The following is a 20,341-nucleotide window of genomic DNA, read 5'->3' on the forward strand; positions in this document are numbered from 1 at the left end:
ACCAGCATTTTTAAGGCTTTAATGCAATGGGATATCAGAAAGTCACGTAATCTCATGTAATCCTGTTTAAAGTAACTTTAAACAAGAAGCATTTAAACCTTCTGACTAATTCTTTTTGGTGTGATTTTGTGAGTAAAATTGGCATATGCACTAAATGCCATAATTCCCAGTTTTCTATGGAGTCTATTCTGATATTATTTTAGCATTTCTGGTTTCACCTCACTGCAGCCAAATCTACCTGATGAATCACTTTTGGAACAAATGCTGAATTGGACTCAAAGGCTGTATTTTTCTGAGAGCAGGAACTGTCAAACCTAATTTGATGCCAGAGACCAGATGCTAAACAACTTGAGTGGTTTTGCAGCTTTTCTGTAAGTCGTGCCAAAACCACAGATAAAACTAGGCATTATGTGTAATCTGGTCTAGACAGCAATTAAGTACAGGATAAAACTCAACATTACTAAGCTGCAGTGTTGCCGGCATTCAGGGAAGTGGAGGTCTGAGGTCACTTTTGCTTTTGCTTTTTTTTTTTTGGTGGAATGTGAGACTCAATGATTTTAAGTGTATCGTTCTGTGTTCATGTATTGCATGTGTGTGGATGTGCATACAAAAAGCCTAAAGCCAGATTACATAGAGGCTAAAATATGAACCTGCTGCTAGGGGGACAAATTCCCACTGGCCCCAAAGCCTCAGACCTCAGATATAGGTGAGTATATGTAATTCCATATTATTTTATATTATTAGTCATCATTCCTATTTTTAATATCTTTATATTACAAAGTAACAATGACACTTTATTGTTGAATATTTGGAGGAAATCATAAATATCAGATCATGTCATTTTTACAGATTATAGAAAAGAAAAAATCATCTTAAAAGCAAATTTGCACTCTGTTAAAATTAGTAAATAAGTCAAATTAAATGCCATAAAAACAATAGAAAAACAAGTTAAGATACAGAAAAGTGTATGTCATAAACAAGAAATCAAAAAGATCACCAACTTAGCCAATGTGATTTCCTCGGGCAAATCATTCCAGAGCCTTGGGGCCAAATGTTTTAATCTCTTATTTTTCAGCGGGGCTCCTTGAACAGATAAAACATCTCTGTCCAAGGTTCTCAAGGCACATACTGGAGCATGCATTACTGAGAAGTCAGAGATGTAGCTGTGAGCAAGGGCAGGAAGGGTCTCAACGAAATCAATAAAATCTGAAACATACTGGGAGCCTGTGTAAAGAAGCTAAAACCAGAGTGGTATGATCACACCTCTTAGTTCTGGGTAAAAGCCCACTAGCTTTTGTAGGTCAAAAAGTTGTAATCCAGGGTCAATAACAACACGTCAAATGGTACGTGTGTTTTTCAGCAAGGTCAGGGTTTTGAAATATTTCTAAAATGGAAAGAAAATAGTCTCCAAAATTTTCTTTGGCTTAATATTATTATTTATAATAATCTGTATTGCTATAGAGTCAGCACCAGTGCTGTCAGTCCTGTTCAATGGGTATTCATGCAGTACAGTATCATTTAAGCTATAGTAATGCAGGTTCCAACTACCCAGTTGCTCATAACATGCTTCAGTTCAGTCATGGCAGCTCAGTTACTCCTTTCACTTGCTTTCACTTTGTACTTGACCAAGTAATAAACAGATTATGATTGAATAGGTGAGCCTGTGGTTCCTTCTACCAAACTCCTCTGGGTACCTCATCGCTCTTTGTCTCTTCAGTGATGCTTTCAATTGATTTCAACATCTTTATTAATATAAGCTAAACTGAACAAGCACTGCATTTTTAATATGCTCAAATCTTACAATATTACATGTTTACAATTATTTGGTAACCATAAATAACATGTTAAACAACAATTTGGGTGCTTTCAGGGATTTTCAGGGAATTTAGGTAAGGTAGTTTATGTTTGTGTGTTTCTCTTTCATTTTGTCAGTGTTAACTGATTAAGACAGCTGATATCTCAAGCGATGAATAAGAAGCGATATCACAAGACTGACAGCTGCCAAACTGAGTTGTCCTCATATTTGCCATTAGCCTGCAGCCTTCCTGTTATGCCTTGCTCTCTGGCTGTGAACACCTGCTGAACTTGAATTGGTAAAATTTAAACCACTAGATAGTATGTTTGCAGGTAATGAGTGTTTGCTTATGACCTGCAAAACAAAGACTTAACCTTTATGTATGCACAACTTGGTGCTCACATAGTCATGGATATAGAGTAAGTAGCAAAAATGTGCATCCGTGACAACTGAATCTTGAAACATTACCACAGCAGACAACCTAAGGACTATATTAAAGTGGCTTAAACAGTAACCAGTTAATGGGCATCTAGATAAATCCTAAGAGAATAAATGTTTTCTTTTTGTAGAAACAAATCTAATGAAGTCATTGTGTTGTACATGTGCATTCAGAGGGTGATGAAACAAGCCGACCAGTGCTGACTATCACTAGGCTCACCTGTTATTGCACAATTGCTTCATAAACTTTATTAGATTATAGCCGGTGTGTATTGTGCTCATAAATATCCATCAAAGATGTTACTTTTTCTCGTAAATTTAGAATTTAGAATTTAAAGCATAGATAGAACAATAAAGAAAAATAACACAAATACAGCAGCCAGTGAAGAGTTCCAGGTACTTCATGCAAACTACATTCATTTTGCTCATGACCTGCAACACAGCTAATGCATACTGTAAAGAGTTTTCCTTCCGTTCCTTGCTCTTGCTTTCTTTCTCCGTCAAACATGGAAGAAGATTTGCAAAGTTGGACCACTTATACCTGACTGCAGCACTTAGCTGTGCACAGTATAAGTAGGAACAAAGAGGAGCTCCACAAATAGAAAGCAACAAAAAAAACAACTATAAAGTATAATAACAATTAAAGATTTTCTCATCTTGCAGCCAGACTGTATATTCTTTTTGGGCAACAGATCTCTGCCTGGGTTCATTCACATGTGCATGTACTGTGCATTTGCAGCAATAACTGTCACTAGACCTTTTTATTTCTTCTCAAAAATATACATTAAAAAAAAGTAGGTACAATCCTACAATTTAAATTCCAACAAAAGTAAGTGGTGCATACAGAATGGTAGTAAGACCCACTCACTCAACACTAATGTTCACACTCAGTGATGCTCTTTGTCACCCTTTGTTACCCTGTGACTGTAACACACTGGATTCTGTAGAACTGTAGATTTTTAATGGGTAATCTGACATCTGTGCAAAGGCAATATTTTTATAACTAACTATGGATATTTCTAAAATTGTGGCATCTACTTTCACACTGACTCGAGGCTGAACTTTTGGTAAAAGGTCAGTGTGACCTCATAAGTCTTTCTTGCTACAACACAAGCATCGTTATCTTGGATTTTACAAAAAACTAATTTAAACTAATTTCAAGATTCACAAGATTTCCGAAATGGTGAAGCAAAAAAACTTCTTTCCTGGGACAAACATATATACTCACCAGCTGCTTTATTTTATACACTTTGCTAATACTAGCTTGGTCCCCCTTTGCTTTCAGAGCTACTTTAATTCTTTATGACATCAATTCAACAAGGTGCTAGAAACATTCCTCAGGCATCTTGCTACATATTGACAAGATAGCTTCACACAGTTGATGCAATTTTTTTCTCTACATGCATGATGAGAATCTTCCATTCCACCACATCTGGTGGAGGCCGTTTGAGTACACTGACCTCATTGTCATTGCCAGGAGTTTCAAAATGATTGGAGATTCCTGGCAAACTATCCTGTTGTGAGCAGCCATCATAAAACAGGTTCACTGTCACCATAAAGGGATTAACATGGTCAGCAACAGTACTCAGGTAGGCTGAGTCCAAAATTGTGACAAAAAAATATTCTCACACCATTCGACCAGTAGCAAGCTGAACCATTGATACAAGGCATGATGGATCCACACTTTCATGCTGTTCATGCCGAATAACACTTGCGGACCAAGCAACATTTTTCAAATCATCTGTTGTCGAGTTGTAGCCTCCGTTTTTTGTTCTTAGCTGACAGGAATGATTTAGTTTCAAGGTTCAACTTGTTGGGTATTAAGAGATGCTCATGTCTTGTATGTAACAAGAGGTTATTTTGGTTACTTTTGCCTCCCCTTAAGGTTCATAAGCGTTTTATCTAGAGAACTGGATACTTTCTCTTTTTTGGACACCATTCTCTAAAAATCCCAGAGGTGGTTATGTGGGAAAATCCCATTAGGTCAGCTGACCAATTTGTCTGGGACCAACAACCAGCAAGTTGTCTGAGTTGCTGTGATGTGATTGGTAGATCAGATATCTGTCAAATATCAGATATTTGTTTTGACATGTAGTTGCAAAGGTGTACCTAATGAAGCAATTGTATAAAAGGCATCTTGATTTTTGTGTATTAATTAAATTTTTTAGCTGGGTTACACAACTGTGAGCAGTATTTCTCCCTTTTTTTTTTTTTTTTTGCTCTTAGCAAATTGGTAGGAAAAGTGAGCACAGTGTCAAAATGAAGATTGATTATTAAGCGGAGAGATCCAAACTAAAATTTATACCACAAAAGCTTTAAGTTCGTCCATAATGAAACCATATCTATGAAATCTCGTTATCATGCACACTTCCTGGACATTGACGCAGCCTTTTAGGAGATACTACACGAAATTGTGCAAAACACCAAATATATATTTGTGATAATAAATCTTGCAAGAGGCAGAATTTATTAGCTCAAATGATGATAAACCTTTTGATAATAAATCTTTCATAAACCTCTTGAGTTGTTGTTTTTTTACTCGCACAGTAGGCTTTCATTCATTTACTCCTTCTGTTTTCTTTATTCAGCAAAACAAGAAATATAGTACACATGAGTAGTGGTTTTGGTCTTTTTCTGCTGAATACAAGTTGTGTATTGTTATTAAAGCTGGAAAACAGTATTTGCCACTGATGTGCAAAATCACTTATTTACCATCTCTGTGCCCGGTTAAGGTAAGTGACCAGCCGATGTCAGTAACTTGTCACTTTCCCATGATGATATAACAGCTTTAAATAACATGACTCATTACTTTACAGTGACACACAATGAAGTCCTTAACAGAGTGAAAGTGGCTCTTCACACCATAATAGCTTACAATAAAGCATTTCCCCTGGGGTTGGATGAACAGAATTAAACAGGGATAATGACCCCATGGGAAAAAATCTATATCAGAGATGAATGCAGCAAAATGAAGCTACAGAAGATTGCTGAAGCACATCAAAGAAAGTCAGACAATTCTCTGATTGTGGTGGCTTTTACTGCTTTATGAATAGGTCTTCACTCTCATTTTGTCTGTTCTTTTCACTACTGACACACTCACACACACTCACACACACACAGAGAAATACGACACTTCCTTTCCAGTCTCACTGTTGTTTAGATTTCAACACCACGCCTTTCACAGGGATACGGCTTCAGCCTTCCTGGTAATTCCACTTAAAAGTAATGATTAACTTCATATCTTCTGAAGTCTGAGGCGGCATATGCAGAATTTATTGACGAGCCAAAAGGACTGTGGGACCACAAGCTCTGAATAAGAGCTCAGGAGAAGCAGCAGTTCTCGAGAGGTCAGTTAGGTGAACAACAAGACTTAACAGACATCTGGTTAATGACCGAAGGATGGTCAGCCTTCCATCCTGTCTGCAGGAAAACACCTAGTGTGCATTTACCGAGAGCTAATTAGGTTTGATGGTTCTCTATGTTACAGAGAAATGTGAAAGATTTGACAATGGGATTCACAGCATTGCACACGCTCTGGCTTCTGACTGCATTTGCTTTTACAACACAAGGTATGTGAAATTACTAAACTATACTAAATTACTATAAATTAGTATTTGCTGAGTAGAGTTTGGATCATATTAACTTATCTGAACTATAAATCAAAATCTAAGTTAGTGTAAAAGGGTGAATTTTCTAATAAAGATGTAATAATGGTGTGATGGCGTTACCTCCTCCAACTTTAAGACACAAAAAAACAAAACATGAAACATTTCTTTGTCTATATCTTTATCTGCAGAGTTGGTGAAACTAAGAGTTAGTCCCAAGATTACCGCAGAGTGTGGCGAGCAAGTTACCCTCAACTGCAACACATCCTCGGTTCATCATGGAATATCAATCAAACTTATGCAGTGGTTCCAAGAGGAAACACTTTTGTGTTCTGTGGACAGTAAAGGGATCATTACTGAACTCCACAGAGCATCTCTGAGTAACTTTACCTGTGAATATGAAGATGGACGGCTGTCACTAATCTTCAAAAAGATGCTCCCTCCAGAGAGCGGAAAAAAATACACGTGTAAGCAACGCTCCAACAGAGGAGCACTCAATGAATCTACTAAAGTGGAGTTACAAGGTCAGAGTTCTGCAGTTTAATTTTCCTATTAAAGAAAATTATAATATTGCAGAGTAATATTTTTAAACTTCAGTTTTATTACAAAACACATTTTTACTTTGCTTTTGCATTGCAGTCCGTTTTTTTGCCTCTGCTTCCACATTTACCAGAACACATATCAGACCAAATACAAAGAAAATGCATTTAAACACAAATGTTAATAATTAAGCAAATGTTAAGCAAATGTTTCCTTGTGATTCATCTGACAGCAAAAATTGGCGTAGGATTTGAATAGTTTCACGCGCTAAATGAGATTATTGAATGATGCGATGTACGTCGAGTGCATTTTAAAACTTTTCTCGTGGTTTTCCCTGCAGAGTGTGGTGGGATCGCGGAGGGTAAATTAACGACCACGGGACCTGTGTGCACCTTCAAGCAACTCTACCCAGACGGAAATGTCCACTGGTTCCAAGGCTCCCGCAACCTCTCAGATGGATCTCTGAAACAGTACACCGGAAAAAGCGTGGACGAACAAGGCTGGCTTACTATCCACAGTTACCTGGAGCGGAACAGTTCACACGGGCCTTACAACTGCTCCTTGAAGAGCACCGTGTCTGACAGATACATCGCAAGTATGTTGATACAGAATCCTGAATCCCAGAAGAGCACTAGAGCAACACACTCCAACGGCAACAGAGTTACAGCCCGGGAAAGTACCAGGACAATTTTTTGCCTTTTAATCTTACTTCCAGTTATATTTAAATAATGGAATTCCCACATCACAGAGTGTCACCAGACATGGGGGATGTGGGGAGGCATGAATCAATGATTAACACTGATTAGAAGCAACAAGGTACTGGGACTTATGGATTTTTTGTCAAAACCAGGGCGTCAAGGATCAGATTAAGTGAGTGATCTTGCGTAATCCAAAGGCTTATCTTTCTTTCTTTTTGGCTGACATGAACAAGAAAATTACACACCACAGTGAGGTGATAAGAAGACAGCCAGTAATCATAACAGTATAAAATGTGTTGTTGTTTGGCTTCAATAGAGGCTAGGAGAGAAATGCACAGTGGTTTCACGGATCTTTTTAAGAACACAAGGAGATGTATAAATGGAAACACTCTCAGAGAAAATGCACTTTCTTATAATTGCTAAAGTGACTAAAAAGTCTGTACTGGTTCAGTTTAATCAGCAGCTATAAACCTTTCCATGGATGTTTTTTTCTTAAGCATGTCCAGCACTGTCATCTGTGTAAAAGTTCTCTATGAATGAAGACCATAAAAGGCTCTTTGTTAGATTTATTTCAGAAATACAGAACTGTCATGTAGCAAACCCCCTCTTCTTTCAGTCAAGAAATAAATCTGTCTAGAGTTTGTGGACAGATGCTGCCCTCTGGTGATATGTGCTGCTAACTAGAAGTAGCTGCTTTAGGAACCATTTGGGAGCAATATGTTTTCATTCAATGGGATGATTTACCACACTTTGCACCAGCCTGGTAAACATAGGCAATTTAGTTCAGAATCATTAATTCCAGGTGAGAGCTGATCGATAGAAAGTAAATCAAATATCAAAATAGTTACATGACAGGAAAGCACAGGAGAAAATGTTGTGGTAATTTCACTTGCTGTCAGACTTAAACAATGGAAATGGAAAAAAAAAAAATACACAACATGAACTGTAATCAGACACGGGGGTGAAGCAATGAAGTTTTGAGATTCATGGGGTTTGTTTGTTTGTTTGTTTGTTTGTTGTTGTTTTGTTTTTTTTTTGGGGGGGGGGTGCCAAAAACACCAGTCTCAGTTTCAAATGACTGTTGACAGTGGAAAACAAAGAAGCTGATAGTTGCTGATTGCATACATTTCCATTATTATGGTTTGATAGTCAGGGATTCATACAAGTGGAAACAATGTCAAAGGAAGTGAACATGGCAAGAAAAGCAAAACATTCAAGTCCATCTGGTTCAGTTTCATCTTGAACTACAAACCTTCAAAACACACTTTCTTTTCAGCAGTGTGTTTACATTTTAAACAGAGTGATGAAAATATCTTTTGAAGTGTGTGTGAGGTCCGTCTCTGGAGCACTGCTTTATGTGTGTAGCTGTTCAGTCCCATGAAAATAAAACTCTCGGCCACAATGTAGACTGTAAAAGATGACCTCTTTGGCCAGTTTTCTTCTGAAACATGTCATACTCCAGGACATATTTGAACTGTTAGTCAAGCAACAAGTAATAGCGTGCATGTTCAAAATGCAGATTAAAGTTTCTCTTTTTTTCTTTTCATTAGCTAAAAGGTGATAATAGCCAGCTCGTTTGACTGGGGCTGTTCTTTAAGTAGCTTGTAACACACCACACATGAAAACCTGTTCATGCAATGCTCCTGGGTCTTTGACCCGGTGTTTTGAGTTTATTCTTTATTAAGTCTCCGTGTCTGGTGTTCTGCTACTTCCTGTTTTATATTGCCAGTCCCTCATCTTGTGTGCTTTGTGAAAACGTTTGCTTCCCATGTCTTGTTTTCCCTGATTTGGTTCACCTGTGTTCCTTAGTGTCTTCCTTTTTCCTAATTACCTCCTGTGTGTACTTAAGACCCCAGTTTCCTGTAGCACTTGTTGTGACCTCCCTCATGTTGTGTGCTCAGTGTGTTTCTTAGTTCCTTGTACTGTATGTATTTCTCGCTTCTGCCCCCATATTATTTGTCTCTTGTACTTTTTGGCAAGTTTACAGCACTGAAGCTGCCTTCTTTAGTTCATTTCCCAAATTATGAGTCCTGCATCTGAGTCTGCAATCTTCCTGCCACACAACACTTTATGACAGGTCACCTTAGTTTCATAAAAATGCTTACAGTAAACTTGAGCAAGAATATTGCTTCAAGTCATTATTCATGCTCCTCATCTTTCAGTTTGCTTTTCAATCTCTGACTAGTGAGTCCTAAACGCCAGAGGACAAACCCCGCTCCAAGGCAAAAACTGAGCCTTTTAACGGCTCACTGCACCCTCTTCAGACAGAACATTTGAGAGGCTTTTCAAGTCAGAGTGACTCTCAGCTAATGCTCTCACCAAAGCGGTGTCATGTAGCAGACTGGCTGAGATCTAGTGGGTAAACCAATCCAAGGTCACATATTTGAGAGCTGACAGATGCATCCAGTTACAGTACAAACCTGACACAGTATACACAGACAGATGCACAGCACACACATCTACACACATGCAATGTCCTGACCACAAATGGAAGCCTAACTAATGCCTGCCTAACACAAACCATCATCTTGACAATAAAAATGTTTTTACAAAAATGTGGTTTTAATGTCCATAACTGGGACTTACTTACTTTCCACCCCATAATTGGGGAGCTCTATAAACAAATGTATATTCCCACAGTGTCACAGCACATCAGTCCTGATATGTTTTATGAAAATGTTTGTGTTGTTTTAATGTGTTTTGCACAGAAATTGATCTGTCACATATTTAATTTTGAAAAATAATGCTAATGACACAAATTAAGTGTTCTTGCACAGAGCAAAGCAAATTACAGAAATGTCAGCAAAGTAATTCTCTTGCAGACTGAGTGATAATGAGCTAATTAAATTTGAAATTAACAGTTTAATTCCGAGTCTTAATATGTAATGCTCTTCTGTCGGATGTTATACATTCGAAGTTTAAATAAAGATTTTAATCAAGAAAAAGAATAATGCATGTCTTTACAAGCAGGAGAGCTCAGTAAAGGACTTCCGCTGTAGTTTTATCAATAGGAAATGACCTTACTAAAAAAATCTGCTTTCTCGTTTTCCTTTTTTTTCACAATACTTTAGATTTTCTGAAATTTTAGCTTTATGCTATAAACCTCATTTAAGAAAGGTTATTCAACTTTGTAATTTGTGCTGTGTCACTGCTGGAGAACTAAACAACACCTTCTGCAGTGAAACAAATAAAGCAAACACAGTAATTAAAACGTTCAACTTTCATAGCAAAATTCAGCAAACACAGTAAAACCTTACTGTGTTTTCTGTGTTTATTTGTGTCTTGGTCTATGCATTGCATACATCCATCATATGCATTTTATATACACTCCATTAGTGCACTCACACACTTTCACTATGACACTCAATATACTGAGTTTCTGAAAATGCTAGAAATAAATCAAAGCAGACCAGCTCATTGGTGCAATTCAAAGAAACACGCTTCAAAGCAATTACTTGGAAAAACCCTCCAAAATCCCACAACTTTGATCTTTGAGGGGGGAAGCCCTCCTATAATCAGACAGACAAAGACAGCTCTGTTGAGCCTTTAGCTTTTTGTAGTGATGATTTCATGAGCTTCTTCGGCAGTAAAAAATATTACAGAGAATTGGAATATAGTATCACAGATGCATCTTCAGTTACATAAGGCTTACTGTCAGTGTAGCTGGAGGATATATGGCCCATTGCTCCCTTTTTAACCTTAAGATGAATGTAACAAAAAGCTACTTGTTTTTACATAACAGCTCCACACTGAGCTGCAAAAATCTTGCTCAAACATGACAATTCAGGAGTAACTGGACTAAAAATGTCTACAAAAAAAAAAAGAGAAAGGTGACTCTGGAAAATCTGGTACTTATTCACTGTATGTTCAGCTACTTGGGGAACTCACATGATCCACGGAGCACCACTCTTCTATTCTTCTTTCTTACAATCCTAATTCTATTCTATTTTATTACCTTGTGTCCTCTCTCTCTTGACGTTTGCACATTTTACGGTCTGTCCTTGTGCTTTTTGCACCTTTTCACCCCCCCACCCCCCCCCCACACACACACACTCGCATGTTTCTGATCTGTGGTTTATTGCCACACACACTCATGGCGACACTCCTCTCCACCCAGACACTTGAGGCAGATAGTAGTCCCTCCAATCCTGAGGCTTTGACTTTCCAAAATTGAGTTCCTTTTGAAGATGCTACTTGCTAACGAGCAAGCAGATGGCCAAAATGTTTAAGTAAAAAAAAAACCCTTACTTCAGTAAACTGCTGTCTTTGTTTTACGTTATTCGTCTCAAGGTTATTATGGATAAATAAAACTAAACTAAAAAAAAACTGTGTTCAAAAGTTTCAGTGTTTTGATTTTAATAACTGTACTGTGACTCCTACATCTGGCATATGCCCTAAATATAATAGTAGTACTACGTTAACTGCATAAACTGCATTAAAACAAGCAAGCCCCTCTGGAAACTAACTGAAAGCAAACTCATTCAAAAAAAAAAAAAGAAATTACAAATACAGGCAGAAGAAGATGGATGGATCATTGCTTTTAATTGTGATATCCACTTTTAACCACAAGGTGGAGCAACTTACAAACAGATAGACGCCCTCTGGACAAACAACGATCCTAAACTAATTTCACGGTTAAGGACTCAGACGGTCCAAGCTGTCTTGGTCCGCTTGCCATGTAAATGCAGACAAATATATTACTTCACAACAAACAGTTTTCTTCACTAAGAGTTTTGTGAATTTGGTCTAATATTAAACCACTAACAGTTTGCTGAACAATTTGAACACAAATATCAAATGCATTATTACATTTATTTTTTAATTTTAGCTGAGGCATACATATTTCTATCCTCTACCAAAATGTTTTTCTTGTTAGTAGGTTTACTGCCCAGTTATGCTAAATGTTTGTACTGCAGAAATCACTGGGTGCTCTTCATAAAATTTGAAGCATCTTGACCTAAATAAATGCCCTGAGATGGCGTGTGTTGTGCAATCTAAATTAAATTCAGCTGAACTGAATCTTTTGTTTTCTTTAAAGATTTCTTGTTACTCTTGCAAAAAAAAAACGAGTCATGTTGAACAGGATATTTCCATTACCCCAGAAAACCTTGTCCCTGTTTTTATTAGTGATCATGTTGTCTTGTTGCATCATTTCTCAATGTTGGAAGTTGGTTTCTCCTGTGAGCACCTCATCTGGGCAAAGTACACAGTGGGGGGTGTACTATGTATTCACTTGGATGTGTTAGTGAGTGTATACAGAGGTTTCAGGTTATGTTCCCATGGAAACAGAGAGGTGTCTTACAGTGTGCCTTGGCTTCGACGGTGTGTGTCTCTGTGTTTAAGTGTGTGTCTGACCAATTATCCCAGTAAGCGAGAGTAATCTTCTCTTGGGGAGGTTTACATTATCACCTTGACAGCCAGGTGGTCATTGGTCAAGCCGATTGCTACAGCTCTATATCATACACAAAATCAGAGGGAGGGGCAAGAGGGAAGATCGAATGAGACAAGATAAGAAGCGGACTGACCGACAAACACTGAAGCAGGATAGATGAGAGAGGGAGGGGGGATAGGCAGGGGAATGGAAAGGGGAGATAAAAGCCAGATTATGTCAACAAACTGCTGAGATTTATGCGAAGCACTGATAGCCTGTTACCTAACATTACGGTAAATGGGAGTTGGCTTTGGATTATTTGGCCAAAAAGCTAATAGAAGGCTACAGAAACCCTGTGCTTTCATATACATGACTGCCCAAGACATTTAAAAAAAAACAAAAAAAACAAGTTTGACATATTTTATAAATCTATAAAAGATAACATCAATATCAGCTCACAACCCCAGTCTCTGAATGTCTCTGATGAGATCAGAATAACAACATATTCATCTGAAAGCAGCATATGTTTAAAGATATAATTGTAAGTGTATTTTTATATTTGTAGTGAAATTAATACTATTTTTATAGCGCCAATTCACAACAACAGTCACATCAAAATGCTCTATATTGTAAGGTAAAAACCCTAAAATAATACAGAGAAACCCCCAACAATCAGAAGACCCTCTATGGACAAGCAGTTGGCAGCAATGGGAAGGGAAAAAAGAAGAAGGAATCTCAGGCAGAACTGGGCTCAGGTCAACCATTGCAACTGGGTGAAAGGAAAGAGGAGATAAACAGAGAGGTGAGAGGTGAGAGCGATGAAGATCACTTACTGCTAATGGTTAAATACAGTATTGGTGTATAAATGCACAGAGAGTGAAAAGTCTAATATTAAAAGTAGAGAGTATTTGTTGCTCAAATCCAGACTGGGAGCTGGTTCCATATAAGACGGACAAGAAAGCTGAAGGCTCTGACTTCCACTCTGGAGGAACCACAAATAAGCCTGATGTCCAAGAGCAAAGTTCTGTGTTAGGATGGGAGATCTGAAGATATGATGGGGCTTGATTATTCAAGCTTTTGTATGTGAGGAGAAGGATTTAAAATTCAGTTTTGAATTTAATAGGGAGCCAATGAAGATAAGCCAATATTTTCTAGCCACAGCTATTACTCTTGTTGCAGAGTTCTGAATAAACTCAAAGTTTTTCAGAGAGATTCAAGAACAACCTGATAATGATGAATTGCAATAGTCGAGCCTAGATGTAATAAATGTATGAAATCACTTTTGAGTGTCACTCTCATACAGGATGTTTATAATTTAAAGGGCATATTCTGATCAAAATGGCTCCACGATTCATCTCAGTGTTATTTTAATTTTATTTTAATTTTATTTATATATCAACAAATCACGACAGTTGCCTCAAGGCGCTTTTAATTGTAAGGCAAAGGCCCTACAATACTCCAAAGAAAACAGAGACCCCCTGTGGTACATAGCCAATTAATAGAGACAGGTTGATCATTTTTAAGACTGATATAATTAATTAATGCTAGACTTCTTTGAGCAGTCTTGTAGGAAATTTTAAAAATCCCCTTAAGTCAACATTTAAGGAATGCCTGACTCAACATTTTTATCAGTGCTTTCAGAAAGACATCTGCTGTGTTTAATCCATTATTGTAAATTTAAATGTTATGATCAGACAAAAGAGGGTTTTCAGGAAATACTATTAAATGTTCTGTTTCGCCCAGGATATGAGTGGGCATTATGGCATCTGTGAAGGGATCTCAAAACTGGATTATAGATGGCATACAGTTGGTGTCGTAAGCCACCGCCTCTGTTCAAAGATGGTCATTCACAGTGCTCTTGGGGACACTCCCATAGGGCTTAAAACCTGGGACTCTCTACCAGTTGCTCTTAGAACTGAAGAAGCTTCTCGGATGAGAGGTGAAACATCTTCTAGAAACCTAAAGAAGTCCAGAAGCTTTTCTTTCCAAGCTCCTTAGACTACGATGACCTGGATGACTGAGAACCTTCAGAGACATCTCAGTAAATTAATTTGTTGATCAATTATTAATTCATGTACTAACAGGGACTTAGAAGAGGGAGACCTAATGTTTAATAATCTGCATTTCACATGGCACTCCATGACTAACTTTTGTATATGAAGGAGATCTTGAAGGACAAGAACAAAAACGAGCCCCCAATTCGAGGTCATGAGAAAATCATTTGAAACCTTCACTGTTTCTGTGCTATGATGCACTCTAAACCCTGATTAAAGCTAAATAAACCCCTCTTTTGCAAATGATCAGTGAACTGTTTGACAGCTACTCATATATTAGTAAAAGTATCACCGTAAAAGCTTGTTCTTCACATTACACCAGAGAGCCATAATATTTTTGTTTCTCAGTGAGCTAATGTTAGTGTTTCGTTCTTTTCCCAGTAACTACACATAAATCACAACAACACAGATCCGCTCAAAGGGAAATAAACATGGAAATAGCTGTAGTGTAGAAAATTTTAGTCTGAAAACAGATTCAATGGGCACTAATGGTTACGATTAAACTAATATCAGCTTTTGAGGCAATTCCCTAATAATATCAGCTGTTGTAGGCAGATTATTATTAATTGTAATATATACAAAGCTAATCTAATGTAGAACTAGAATGAAAATATCCATCCATCCCATCCATCAATTTGCTTCCGCTTATCCTTTTCAGGGTTGCGGGGGGCGCTGGAGCCTATCCCAGCTGTCATAGGGCGAGAGGCAGGGTACACCCTGGACAGGTCGCCAGTCTGTCGCAGGGCCAACACACATCGAAACTGCAATTTTAGGTCATGGCTACTCATGAAGCAGTGGTGGGTCAAACACTAAAAGGGTGTACTATCTGTAAATTTCCCAGGTGACAGCACAGGAGGTGTAATTGAACACTTCATCTCTCTGCTGCACCATGGTTATTGCATGACATATCAGATACATGACTCAGCTATTTCTGTTGTTGCCATCGCTGACTGATTTTGAACACGGTTGTGTTATTCTTCTCGGCTTTTTCAAAGAAGTTGGTAGAGGGCAGGCTTATCCATTTTAACCATTCACTGTGTATGCAGACTCCTGGCACACTTTCTACAAAAACTGTTGCTTCAGTAAGACCAATACATGAATAACTCAGTGGTAAAGCTGAGCTGTGCCTCAGCTCCTTTCACCTCCAGCGTGGGGTGTATTGAACTGTTAAGGTAACATGGGAAAATTAGAAGAGTTGAAAGGTATGAAAAAACATCAATATATGCTGTCTGTGAAGGTTCTCAGTCATCCAGGTCATCGTAGTCAAAGGAGCTTGCAAAGAAAAGCGTCTGGACTTCTTTAAGTTACTAGAAGACGTTACACCTCTCATCCGAGAAGCTTCTTCAGTTCAATATATGCTCTCAAGCTATGTGCCAGAGCTGTCTCCCCAGGTATTCACAACGGAGACGGAGCAGCAACAAAAAGACTGGATGAATGAAAACAGAAGCTATTCATCTGAAGAGACCCTGCCTGTGGAAAGCCTCTAACAATCAGAATGTCCAGTCTTCTGAGACCCATAATAAGACACCAAATATTACAGCAATTCCTGAGCTGTAGAATGCTTGAATACATGTTGCTGTTCAAGTCTTATTTTAATGTGTAGTGACTAAAAGCATATGGACTGTGAGAATTCCTTTTTTTTAACAGAATTAGCCTAAAAGTAGAGGAAGTCAGCATCAGCACACCCCCCCCCCCCCCCCCCCCCCCCCAAATCAACATCATGTTTGAAGCCCCGTTTCTAACGATCAAAAACCGCATATGACCTGTAAATCACATGATGACCTACAGTTCATATGTGAAAGTGCGGGTTCATGCTAATGCTAATGTTCTTTCCAGCAAGATAACTGGAAAATGCGTTGAAAAAAAAATAACAAGTGAGCCATGACTCCACAAATACATGTGCATGTGTTTTTCAATATTTATTTAAAACAGCCTTTTTTTTTGTTCCTCAAAGGAACACTCAAACACGCTTGTGCATTCATGCAGTTCACGGACAGCAACCAGTCATGTTTGCTTAGGTGTGTGTGCTAAAGGTAGAATTTCATTTGACTGCATGCACTTTGGGGATACTACGCACCACTGTAACCCTCACCTGTTAGACATATACAAGTACTGTGCAATACAGTACCATCTTGAGCCACCCCTCATTTCTGCGAATTTTGCTTCCTTAAGTGCTATTAAGTAACGGTTCTTCACACTTTGCGTCTTTTAGTGGTTTTTCCCTCCTTTTCCATCCAGTCCTTCTACCTGATCATTTTCAGATGAATGGGCTTCTTTTTGTTGTTTTTTGAAATACACAGTTATGTGAACGATTAGAGAAATAAAGCCTATATTTAAAAAATTAATTCCTCTTTCTTGCATATATTATTAACAAATGTTCAGCATTTTTTTGTTATATAGTTGGCAGAGACAGACTTAAATTAAGCTGCTTTTAGTTGCACATGGATCACTTCAAGTAGCCTACTTGTTGCATAAACTCTGAGAGATATGGGGAACCTTCCCTTGCCTTGCCTGAATGGGCTATTGATTAACATATGTCGAAAGCTATCTTTGTGTGTTCTCTCGGCTCAGCCGCAACAATAAAACCCCTGCGAGGTGAAGCAAATAACATTTATCATCTTGGCACAAAATAATGTATTGTTGGGAAACCATGGTTTTGGCATTCATGCAGATGTTACTTTAACACATACCACCCACCTAAACATTACTGCAGCTCAACCACAGTCATCAAAAGGTAAGAACTTTAAAGAACCGTGTCCCATTACCTCCCCAAATATCTCCTTTTTCTTTTTATCCCTGGTAATTTGCAGTTATTGTCGTTGTCCTACTTCAATCTGCAAATTTGACACTCCACCATCCAAGGGCATTGCACAAGAGACAATACTGGTGGCTGATTGAAGGTTCAGTGTGTTCACAGAATAAAACCCAGATGGTCAGGTTATATTCCACTGCATCAATTTTCTTCCATCTGCCATCCACATTTATTCTAGAGATCGTTAAAACCCAGGTATGCCTGCCTATATGGCTTTGTAACAAGGGGCTTCAATTCTCATTTGTCATTTGCTCTGAGTGCTTTAAACTTTTGCTTTCCATGATCAGATTATATCATCAATCAGATTAGATCGATCTTTTGAAAAAAGAAATGGTATGGTGAAAAACAATAAATTGAGAAAGGAACTTTATCTTAAAGTACATAGCAGGCTGAGGTGACTGCTGTTGTGATTTAGCACTAATAAACCTGTAGGCAGGTTACTCTTGAAAGGGGGTCACAGTCCTAAGATGACAGAGCCGATTTAAAGGCTCTTCTAAAAAGATGGTGTTTGTTTTTTTAAAAAGATACTGTGATAGAACTATTTTCACTTACCATAAGATGGTAAATGACTCATACTGGGTCTGCAAATTGAGATGGGAAAGTACTCATTTAAAAGTCGCACGCAGGCAGTGTTACTTTGTGCTGTGCAGCTTTGTACTTTTTCATTTCATCTCTACAAATTAAATGAGACAAAAATTAAACACCCTACAAAAGTGATTTTGCACAGTTATTTTCATGCTATTAACATATGTATTGGTAATGATTTTTATTTTAGCCTTGTGGAACAGAATTTGCATTAGTATGTGACTAAACGGGAATAAAGTCTATATTGACACTGCTGTAGCAGGAGAGAATGTGGGGGGAGGGAATCTATAAAGTCTTTTAGGATTAGCAAACAGTCCGATTTCATTAATATATCCTGTTTATGGATAAATATTTGCAATGGCCATGTTCACAGGTGCACACATACAGACACAGGCACACACACCATCGTGTTTTCATCTCTTTGTGGGGACATCTAACTGACATAATGCGTTCCCTAGATGCTTATCCTAACCCCAACCATCAAAAATTAATGCCTAATCCTAACCCTTAGCCTAAACCTAACCATAACCTAATTGTAACGCTGACATTAAACCCACACTTTGAGTCTCAAAAATGCCTTCAAATTCATGGGTACAGGGATTTTGTCCCTAAAAGGGCCATTGGTGCCCACAAGCATAGTAAACAAAGAGAAGTCCCCACAAAGATATACAAACATGGTAAACACCTACACGCACAAGCAGACACACACACACAGAATGCAAATGAACACTCATACCCAGGTCTCTCGCTAATGGATCAGAAGTATTTATTTGTGCCCATGTTTCATGTGCCAAATTTTACCAATTGGGTAACCTTACGCTGCATCATCCGGCCAATGAAGCCTTCAGAAATAAGTGGGTGTGACACAAAATATGTCCACCAAATACTGTTTTTCAATACAAGTCTTCTCATGTAACTAAATAGGTCATTGAGCAGAGTGATGCATTGGGATCACAGTCACATCATGTGATAGTTCATTAGTCACAGCTTCAACCCCCAGACACATGCAGCGTCTCTCTGCCCAAAATGCATTCAGTTAGTTCACACCAAAACAAAGTTTACATACAGTATTTATCTGTTTTTTTTTCTGGTGAATATTGCAATATTGATGAGAACTGCAGTGTGAAAATACCACCTGCATTGCATTGACATGTAAAGTGAGGTCTAAAAAGGGATCTTAAATGAAGTTATTGATTTGGTCGCTGGTCAGATTTTATTATCATTATGATAGAAATCGATAGAAGCAGGAAGGAGACTTACATGACCCAGATGTCCAAAACAGAGATGTTTACTGAAGCTCAATATTAAAAGAGAATGCTGATGTACCAACACTGCACTGAGCAGCATTTAACATCCCAGTTCTGACTTTATAACATCTAACAGATAGGATGAGGTCAAAATGACCAAACATGGCTATTCGGCATCTTTATGACGTTCTTTGTGGCAGACAATCAATTGTTACTTACTCCTGTGTGAGGCTTTTATGATGCACCAACACTTTTAAAGGGTGTTTTAAGCAGCTTAAAAACCCAACAAAAACAAAAACTCAACACTCAGGAAAACTGACATATTGATATCATGTCACTAACACACAGATTAGGTTAGATTAGACTGGAATACTTGGTGTAAAGAATTAGCACTTAACAAATCAGTAATGCAAAATTTCAAGCAGTCCTATATATGCATGCATATTAGACATAAATGCATTTTTTGGAAAGGTTTGTAGACAGAAACACTCTCAGTGTCAGTGTAACCTTTCTGAACAACAGAAATACAAACCTAGCCACACAGATTAGCCTCAAGAGTTCTTACGAGACAACTGTATTTTATTCTAACCTCAATGAGGATTGAGCAACAAGACCTACTTCACATATGTAGGTCATCATTTCAAACTAGAATTAGTCCTGACCAGAGTTTTTCCTACTCATTAATTTAAGTTATTACTAAATGTTTACTATTTGGGGTTAATTATTTAAATGTTTAAAATGTTTTTGTCCTATAAGAAAGAATATTATCTACACTATATTATGGGAACACTGAGATGTATTACTAAGTATTGCATAGGTTACCATAACAACATCAGCAAAAGTGTTAATGCTTCAACAAACCAAAATCCAACCCTCTCACTGTTTTTTTTTTCACTCAACTCAAGTCACTTAAGGTTTTTCTGTCTTGCTTTTTTTCTCCTGTTTTGACATTTGATATTTATGCATGATTGATGTTAAAGGACATCCAGACTGTTCGTGAAAGAGCTTCTGTCTATGTTTGACCTTGTTTATTTAGTTCATCCATTTACCTCACTTTGACCCCAGTTTCCTTTAAACAACACATTAAATGTTATCTCGAAAACATTTCTTTCTACCGATTATAACTGCAATAAAATGATACTGATTTACTATGCAGATGCATACAAACGCAATCAAGTATAGTCAAGTCTACTGCC

The 20,341-nt window shown here is 37.8% G+C and overlaps 1 protein-coding gene across 1 annotated transcript; it reads left to right on the forward strand.

Annotated features, from left to right (window-relative positions):
• The first annotated feature begins 5,462 nt into the window (after nucleotides 1-5,462).
• On the forward strand, nucleotides 5,463-8,091 carry LOC146385309 (uncharacterized). The gene is made up of 3 exons (XM_084929979.1): nucleotides 5,463-5,802; nucleotides 6,030-6,362; nucleotides 6,719-8,091. The coding sequence occupies exons 1-3, from the start codon at nucleotides 5,712-5,714 to the stop codon at nucleotides 7,105-7,107; spliced, it is 813 nt and encodes a 270-aa protein (XP_084786105.1). The 5' UTR covers nucleotides 5,463-5,711; the 3' UTR covers nucleotides 7,108-8,091.
• Nucleotides 8,092-20,341: the final 12,250 nt, after the last annotated feature.

The sequence above is a fragment of the Perissodus microlepis genome, chromosome 6, assembly GCF_051167445.1.
Source record: "Perissodus microlepis isolate ML-2025 ecotype Zambia chromosome 6, ASM5116744v1, whole genome shotgun sequence".
Classification (NCBI taxonomy): Eukaryota; Metazoa; Chordata; class Actinopteri; order Cichliformes; family Cichlidae; genus Perissodus; species Perissodus microlepis.